Source organism: Nuphar pumila, unplaced genomic scaffold (assembly GCF_984573655.1).
Source record: "Nuphar pumila unplaced genomic scaffold, dmNupPumi1.hap1.1 HAP1_SCAFFOLD_440, whole genome shotgun sequence".
Taxonomy (NCBI): domain Eukaryota; kingdom Viridiplantae; phylum Streptophyta; class Magnoliopsida; order Nymphaeales; family Nymphaeaceae; genus Nuphar; species Nuphar pumila.
The window spans coordinates 16,513-25,410 of NW_028323346.1; the positions used below are offsets into that span (position 1 = coordinate 16,513).

At 52.7% G+C, this 8,898-nt stretch overlaps 1 protein-coding gene across 1 annotated transcript; it reads right to left on the minus strand.

The window, feature by feature from the left end:
• Positions 1-1,310: 1,310 nt before the first annotated feature.
• LOC149810231 (oxygen-evolving enhancer protein 1, chloroplastic-like) lies at positions 1,311-3,715 on the minus strand. Its single transcript, XM_089994351.1, has 4 exons — positions 3,577-3,715; positions 3,400-3,487; positions 2,902-3,165; positions 1,311-2,146 (listed from the first exon to the last, which is right to left on the minus strand). Exons 1-4 carry the CDS (start codon positions 3,642-3,644, stop codon positions 1,670-1,672), a joined length of 897 nt encoding a protein of 298 aa, XP_089850477.1. The 5' UTR covers positions 3,645-3,715; the 3' UTR covers positions 1,311-1,669.
• Positions 3,716-8,898: the final 5,183 nt, after the last annotated feature.

Genomic DNA, 8,898 nt, shown 5'->3' on the forward strand with positions numbered 1-8,898 from the left:
TACCGCGGGTTGACGCACGTTGCACGTGACGAAGTCTCGTGAATCTAAGAGTCCTTGAGTCAAGTATGCGCTCGTGCATGCGTGTGATTACGACCGATATGTTGTAGCACGGAGCTTAGGGTGCCACACACGTCAAGCTGCCACAGGGGGACACCATAGGCCCACGGCAGCACCTGTCGACTTGCAATAAATCCGTACGTTCATCATGACCATTAATGAATAGAAACATGGGACATATTCATTGCATGGCAGAATCGAACAGCACCTGGGCAGGCCTCCAAACCAAACCACCTGGCTGCGTTTGACATCGAAGTTTTTTAATACATCCACCAGGTTTGGAAGTGGTTTCACCTTGCGAACCCTCGCGCTTCTCAGTGGTATAACGTCAATCATGTCCTCCCTTGCAAGCTGAGCGCCTGGTTGCTGTGAGGAAAGGGGTCTGATGCCATATGGGCTCGCCATGCGAGAAGAAGCGCTTGGTGGCGAGACAATATTATACGTTAGCGTGCGTTTACAACCATATTTGTACGCCATGCTCGCACGAGTATAGCCATGCTGTCGTGCATCCCGTTGTCAACCCTGTAGGGCGCAAACGAACACGGCAATAAGAGCATGTAAACATGCAACCAAAGGTGTGCACGAGGTCGGGGGTTATCGCTGACGATGCTGTGCCGACTATTGGACAAAGCCAGGGGTCATAGCCTATGACATACTCACGAACGAACCTGTGCTTGCCTCACACCTGGTGGTGACGCGTCTGATGACCGGTCTGGTGTGAGTTTATGGACACAAATCAGTCCACCATGACACAAAGTGTTTGAAACAATGCTTGCATCTGGGGGTCTGATTCAACTTGGTAAGGGCCTGAAGGTGTGTGCCGAACAGCCACTGTACACATCATGGGTATGCCAGAGCCTTGTGAACATTGAGGCTCAGTGACGGAATGGCTTGAGCATGAGCACCCGTCAGCATGAGCGCGGATGAATAAATTACACAGCAACCGTTGATAATGTGATTGGGAGCTATGTGTTGTTCGCGTCCGCGACCCACGCATCTGGTACTTGGAACGAAGTCTTGATGAGGAAGTAGCATGCCAGTGCTGTGGCTGCTTCCAGGGACATTAGCATGTGTGTGCCGCAAGTTGCAAAGGCAGGGTCCAACATCAATGCAGCCCAACCGGGGGAGAACAAGCAAGAACGCAAGCATTCCAGAAACAGTCCAGGCTGACGTTGCATACAAAGCACTGAGAGGTCCAGGATCATCGCAAAATCTCCACACGCATTCATGTCAGCAGCAAGCAGAGATCGAAGGACGCTACAGCATGAGTTACAGCGAAATTCACGTCGCGCAGCCTGCAACAGTATAACGGAGCAAATGAATGGAAATTCTTCTCGGTTCGCAGAATACGTTCCACTTCTGGTCAGACAGTCAGACAGTCTGTTGTAGCGCCCAGCATCGCTATTGCCCAAAAAAAAGAGGGCCGCTGTGGCAGGACAGGCCACAGCAGCGTCCGCAACCTGCCTGTCAGTCGGAGCGTGACACCCTGGTGACATGGCAACAAGCCACGCGGGACCTCCAGACAAGGATCTAACATAGTACAACGAGCCACACGCACAGCTTTCCAACTCACTATCGCATGTGGCCTCATTCATGGTGCGTGTCTGACGATCTACTTCTCGAGCTGTGCATACCAGATGCCCACAACCTTCACCTCCTTGGGCTCCTTGGAGCCAAGATCGGTGTCTGAGGGCTGGATTGTCTCGAAGACTCCAGCGATCTCGCCAGTCTCAGCGTTGGCACGGGCAATGGACCACACGCCTGCACCCTTGAGGGCAACAGTCGACTTCACGTTCTCCTTGGCGAACTCCTCAGAGTCAGCGCGGGCTGGCAGACCGACTGCGTTGTCGTATCCGGTGGCACCACCTCGGCCCTTGGGGTCGAGGAAGGTAGCTCCACGGTATGATGGGACGGTGAACTCACCACCAAAGCCGTCAATGGTTCCCTTGGCCTCGAGCTCCTTGATGGTGAACAGGAATGGCACACGCTCACCTCCGGGCAGCTGGACAGTCACTGCCTGGTAGTCAAGGCCATCCTCCTCCTTCAGCTGAACAGAGCCATCGGAGCCGACCTTGATGGTTCCGGAAATCTGCAATAAGGTAGGTACCCATGTGTCAAGGGCTGGAAGGAGAGGGTGCCCCAGCATCTCACAGCACAGGCCATAAACAAGCATTACGTGGAGAAGACCCACATAACGAAGATTACCGTGAGCGTCACCTGAAATGATGACCGTCACAATGCACCTTCGCGAGTTGGTGGACTAACTTCACGAGTCCAGCGAAGGTACACAACACGCATCACCAAGCAGGAATGACGAACGTCGCCACAGTAGAGTCAATGACACAGAGAGTAAGAAATCGTTTCACATAAAATAGGAATAAGTTACTTTGATGTGTAAGTGGCGTGCTGCTCGACGAAGAGTGCTCCCAAATAGAAACTGGCGTGGATTTGATCTGATCTGGTCGACGCATGTCTTGGACCGGTCGAGGACTCCCACTGTGAGACTCACGGGCATGCTTCACGGACGGGCGCATATAAGATGATATATTTTTATATCTCACACGGTCACCGAGGAGTGACGGCTTAGTCCTCGTCTCGAACAGATCTCGCGGAGCAATCGGAATTGGGTGGTTGGGTTTCGGGCACAACAGCACTCGCGCAAGCATATCGAGATCACCATCACTGCTCTTGTATTGATATCGCTGAAACACTGATTCAACTTACTCAAGTAGATGAGCGAAGTTGACCTGGTAATCTGCGACATGCCCAGCTTGGAACCTCGCTCTCTCCCACTAAGCAAAATAATCCGACAGGTGGCCGTACTCTGATGGCATAACACCATACCTGGTCGAGAGTGTATGTAAGACGGGTGACCAGCTTGACCTTAGTGAAGTCGGTGTCCCCACCCTTGAACTGAGACTCCTCCTTCACGGTGAAGCGAGTGGGCTCCATGCAGAACCTTTCGAATTTGTAGTTGCCAGCCTTGAGCTCGCTCTTGACATCGGAGCTGCCAGTGTCAAGGGTTGGGCAGGAGTTAGCGCGACCAGATCCCTTGACCTGGAGGTAGGTGAGGCCTTGCAGCTCATCGAAGGAAAGAGCTGACGCGGACTGCAGCTCACAACTTAGGCTTACGAAATTATCACGTCAGGAAAGCATACTCGCGTGAGAGACCAGCAGCTGGTCAGCTCAGTGGTGGACCAGTTGGGTATGTGCATATGTTCGCGAGCTATCTGGATAGACAGATGGTATACCCGCACCATTCCTACTCGCACAATGCACAAAAGCGCCCACCAAGGCGCTGAGACAGAGACAATATATATTCACTTTCATTGATGGACGCACCCCAGCCACTAGGGTGGAGGCCAGAGCAGCGGCAGCCAACTTCTGTGCGTTGTTCTGGGCAACAGCCTTCACCTGGGTGCGGGAAGCACTGCAAGCCATACACACACCATCAGACCCCACCAACGCAACGATATAACATCACATGAGGCTTCTGGCGTGGCTGTTCCACGTACGCACCGCTTGGTGGTGGCCTTGGCCTGGGGCCTGGTGGCGATCACCTTGGAGGAAGAAAGAGCAAAAGCCATTTTTGCTGTCAATCGGTTCCAAAACAAGCAGAGAGGAGTCGATTACTACAAGTCTGATGGTTATCGGTTCCCTCCGCCGGGTTTTCATCTAGGTCGTCGGTGTTATAGCGCAGCCTATGTTGAACTGCAATCCAACAATTGATCGCGATTGATGATTGTCGTCATTTCCTGGATCTCCACGTCAGGCCACTTTTCATTACGTAACGTAATAACGTATCTAGTGACGTGGACCGCACCATATCGGATACTTGATGAATTTGGTCCAATTTCTGGCTCTGAGTCCCCGAAAATTGGCCAACCCTACTCTCTCCTCCTCGAGCCAACGACACAATCAAACAAGGTTTCCACGAACGCCGAGCGCTCGCATGACCAGCGTCGAAAATATGCAGTAGCTCTTGTTTACTCGTTTTGCATAGTTTGCACATGAAGAGTCAAAACAATCTCAGATTCGCATCGTTGGCACCGAATCACTCGTGTTCTCCACTTCAAAGGAGAGAATTTGCCGTAGAACAAAATGTGCTGAGGTTTGCAACACCTTGTCAATGTATTAGGCGAGCACTCTGGCACTTTGGGCGACGCTGATATTCACGATCATCCCGTCATGTGCGTGTTGCTGACGTACCGGCACAGCCAACGAAGCTAACGAAGGTGCCGGAGTTTTTGCATCAGGCGCACGCCATGTCGGGAAATGTTAAATCGTTCCATGATCACTTCCCTCATGTCGGTAGAAGCCCGTGCATGGTATTTACGCCAAGTGCCTTCCGCGTTGCCCAGGGACGAACACAAATTTCACCGTCATCTAAACCGGGCGTGCATTTTATGCTGCATTAACCTAGTTCACTGGTATCTGAATGGCTTCTGCAGAACCTTCGTATTTCATGCTCTGCTTGTGCTAACATGCAATGAAGGAGGCCGTCGGAGCAAATGGAGGCGTGAGATTCTGAGGAGTGGTTGCCCGTAGCCCCTTGGTAGTGTTCGTAACAAGGAAATAGCTAACTGGAAATCCATGGGCCCAATCACTGAATGTGAGGGGCTCCACGTTGCGGTTCAGCATGGCCGCTTGCCATGTCGTCCCGTGCATATCTGAAAGTAATTTCCAATGTGCTCGAGGACGATGAGGCACGGACTCACCCAGCGATGGCAGGCACGGGCCGAAGTCCCAGTCGTTCACGTCCATGAACCCGTGTGTGGACTCCATGCAAGGGTATGCCGCAGGCACAAAGAGTAACTATGTGTATACTTTCATATTTGCAAGGTTTGAAAGCAGTTTATCGGTGAAATGTGAGCGACACTTTTGAGTAGGAGGTGGACCAAGGTTGTGCCATGTGGCAGCATGAGGGTGGCGAGCATGGAGGGACTGCCTTCAGTGGGCGGCACCTCCGGTGGCGGCGCTGACTGAGAGAACCAGGGCCGTATCGCTGTGGCCCTTGTCAAACCAGGTTCGTGTGCGTCGCCAGCTTCACCCCTTCGCAACAAAGGTTACTTGTACTAACATTCGTGTGCTCCCCTGCGACATATCGACATGTTGTACTCCCATCCCATATTCCGGTTGCACCGGCAAGGCTGGGAATTTCTCTAACCGCTTGTTAGCAACACAGGTGTATTGCAAGGCCGTTACTCTCCACCCATTTCCACTCCAGCATCTTGCTGACCACGTGTGCATTGCTCGTCATCACGTTGTACTGACCATCGCGCACTTGCTGAAGTGGCTCGACTGTCCACAAGACTCTGTCTCGCCGATACGGACCGGAAGCTCAGCCTCCTCTTCAGTTCATCCGGCAGAGGAGAACACCCAGCTTCACCTGAGACAGCAATGCAAAACAGTGGATGCCGGGCATTTTCTCCTTTCCCCTACGTACTGACAATCCCAACCACCTCTCCACGGCAAGTTTGAGTCAGCCTGCGACTTGTGAGGTCATGAGCAAGGACTCTTGTTCTGGCCCCTAGTCACCATAGTTGGCTAGTTCATTACAAGCAACGTTCCCATGAGGCAAAGCAATTTGCTCAGCCTTGGTACCTCCCACCACAACCGCATGAGCAGTGGACCCAAACATGTTTGTGCGTGGCTGGACTGGTGAGAAGTGTAAGGATCATGTGAAACCAGATATGTCTCGAGATAAGTTATTTCGTGAATGTAACTTTGACACAAGAATGGACTTTGAAGCAGGCTACTGCTACTGATGGCTGTGAAGCATCGACGATGTCTATTGCGGTGGTGCATGTTCTTGGGGGCAAGGGACCGTAACAAACCACGAGTCAACTGTCCTCGTCTGGAACGCCACTTGTCTTCGTGATGGCCTCACACTGTGCCGAGCTCTCTCGACAATGCTAGAGTAAGCCAGCCTCACCAACGCACGCGAGGACATGAATCAATTCGAACGTTGTGATACGCTGGCGATCGCGATGCTATCCAGGACAGCTGATTCTCAAACCATCTCACAGATGAAACTGGACCACAACCGATCCACACACGCACATCCACAGCCAACCCGCCATTGATCGCGAACCATTCAACAGTCAACCAACGCTGCGCAGAGTCTTTCCCATGCGCAGCAGGACCCTACTACTGCCAGTGAGCGTCCCAACTCGAATGTAATGACTCGAATGTAATGTTGTAAGTGGAAATGCAACATTAACCGTTTGCAGTAACGACGCACATATCAGATTGTCGTTACATTCGACTCAAGGATTTTAGCCTGAGTCGCCCCATATATGGCACCCATCTGGTTTCACATACATGACGGCACAAGTGGTTGGACAAAAACACAGGAACGCCCTATCTCAAGATAGTCAGTTTCTAACAGATTTACTGCGCCAGTTTGGCCTCAACACAGATCACTCTTACCTTGTTTTCGATCACATCTGTGGTGATCTTGGGAGCAGAAGACACGGAGCCCTGTGCCTTGAGTGTCAATGTGAACTTGGTGTTGTGTAGTTCAAAGTGCCATACGCTGTCCAAACGTTTCAGCAGGGAAGGTTCCTGCATCCAAAGGTTAATGTCACGATCACAGCAAGATGGGCAGCAATGTTCAAGAGCACAAAGCGAAAGACTGATATGTCACTGGATTATGAATGTCAAAGTGCAAGATTATGTTGTTCTGATTGCTGGTTTTAGGAGCAATAAGAGGGTCAAATGTTTCCACAGCTACCAGATTTCATCTGACCCTGGCTAATGCTGCCACATTGACGGGGACCCTCCCAAAGGAGAAAGCGCATGAATCTGAACGCAAAAATTATTTGCATGAGACAAAGATTATGTATGAGCGACATACAGTAAAAGTGGTCTATCAGACACAGTCTTGCTGATCCAGTACTGGTGGCCGCATACGCAACAATGTGGTGGAGAATGGTTTGTTTTATATCAGGTGACAACACAACCACCCAGACCGCCAAAGGTTTGCTGGTCAGAACTGTCAGGATGGCCAAGCATCAAACTAAGGCTGTAAGATCCGTGAGCCTTTCACATGTTACAAGAATTACGTTACGCTGTCATGCATTGTTTCTGCTCTTCGGGGCAGCTGATGTTCCACCAATTGCAACTGCACAGGTTGGAGGGATCACGATGCTGGACCAAGAAACCGGGGCGGCACTGCCAACAAGATACAAGGGAAGCGAGCGACATCCTGATCCATTCCAGCCTCAGCCAGGGCGCGTGCCCTGTCTTCTTAATCGATGCTCATCGACGCTTCGCGCGGTCGTGGTGATCTGGATGCCGAGGAAGTGCTCAACTTCGGCCTCGCAGATTTCAAAGGGCTCCCCAATGCGCTTCACAAGCACGTCTGCCTCTGCAGCCATACGCGGTGCCACCATCCCATCAACTACGTAGAGGAGCGCAAGCACCAAGCTGTCCGGCCCAGGCAAGATCCACAGAGAGAGGACGCTGTCTGATTGAGCAAGGCCCTCTGCACGGATGTCAGCCTGGAGCTTCTTTTTCCACGCTCTGCTTGACTGCTTCAGGCCGTACAGGACCTTGCAGAGGTGGGACACTACCGGTCTACCGGTCACAATCCAAGCCAGGACATTACCGCACATTTCATAACAATACCAATTCATGGGCGGTCACGGTCACGCTTTTGGACTCGCCAAGTTTCCGTAGAGAAAACATGTCGAGTTTTCAGGTGCACATATCAGAAATATACCCAAAAATGGTGTCACGCTCCCAAAAAGCTCGTACATTTGCTGGTGTTGTTTCGGTATACCTCTTCTTCCAACTCGGCGTTGAGTTCCGCCGTATCTATGTCACATCGTCGGAGCTTGAGGTCCTCGTGCGCCGCCGCTGCCAGGATGATGCGCACGTGCACACAGGCGCGTACGTCTCCTCGTTATCACGGCTGAAGCGCTGCTGGTGCCTTCCGGCGGCCAGCGGCACCTTGTATCTTCCGCTTGCATTGCAGCCAAAACCTGCAGGTGAGCACCCCCGCTTGCCGTGGGGGAGCTGCTCAATAGTCCAGTCATCAAACCTCATGAGCGAATCGAGCTCCTCCTTCGCGGCTGCGTGCTTATGATCGCCATCCGCGCGCGCGTACGCTTCCTCGAGCATGAGCGGGTCTGGGCCCCATGGCCCCATGGCGACGCGTCTATGCGAGTCCGCGCCGCATCCATTGCCATGCGTTTCATGTCCCTGCGCACCGCTGCCCACTCGGTCTCTCCCCTGTCTAACAAGGGCCCCACAGCTTCCTTGAGGGTGGCCCTCCTTTGGGATCGACGGCAAGGCATGGGGTCAACAGGGGATGAGCGAGCGAGAGAGTGGGATTCGCCACCCCCATGCAGCCGAGCAGCATTTGCTCCTGGTCGGAAGTAACTTGGGGTGAGCGCTCGCGCCTCAGGCCATTGTCTGGTTCTGACTTGCCGTCGATCTTGGCACCTCGTACTCTTTGGCTTACGCACGGCGTATCTCAACGCTGAGATGGAAGATGAGGTCCATGACAACATGAGGCAGTTGTCGGAACCGTTGACAAAGGGTGAGGCCGGCCATGCATGTGGCCAAGGCGCCGGCCCACCCTTTTCCCATGGCAATTCGCTGTTGGCATGCTCTCCCTGAAACATACTGACATAACGTACCCCCACCCCATCCCATCTTCCAGTGCTGGTTGCCCCTCTGTCGGCCATGCATTTGGCCATGGCGCTGGCTTCACCCTTTTCCCATGGCAATCGGCTGTTGGCATGCTCCCTGAAACATACTGACATATTGTGATGGTGGTGCCCGTCCCATCGCGATCGGCGAGGTCCTTTACCGTGTCACTGGTCTTTGCGC

Coding starts and splice junctions, on each gene's coding strand:
- LOC149810231 (XM_089994351.1), bottom strand. CDS start 3,644: ATGGCTTTTGCTCTTTCTTCCTCCAAGGTGATCGCCACCAGGCCCCAG. Junction 3,488..3,576: donor GCCAAGGCCACCACCAAGCG/GTGCGTACGTGG, acceptor TATGGCTTGCAG/TGCTTCCCGCACCCAGGTGA. Junction 2,147..2,901: donor TTACATACACTCTCGACCAG/GTATGGTGTTAT, acceptor ACCTTATTGCAG/ATTTCCGGAACCATCAAGGT.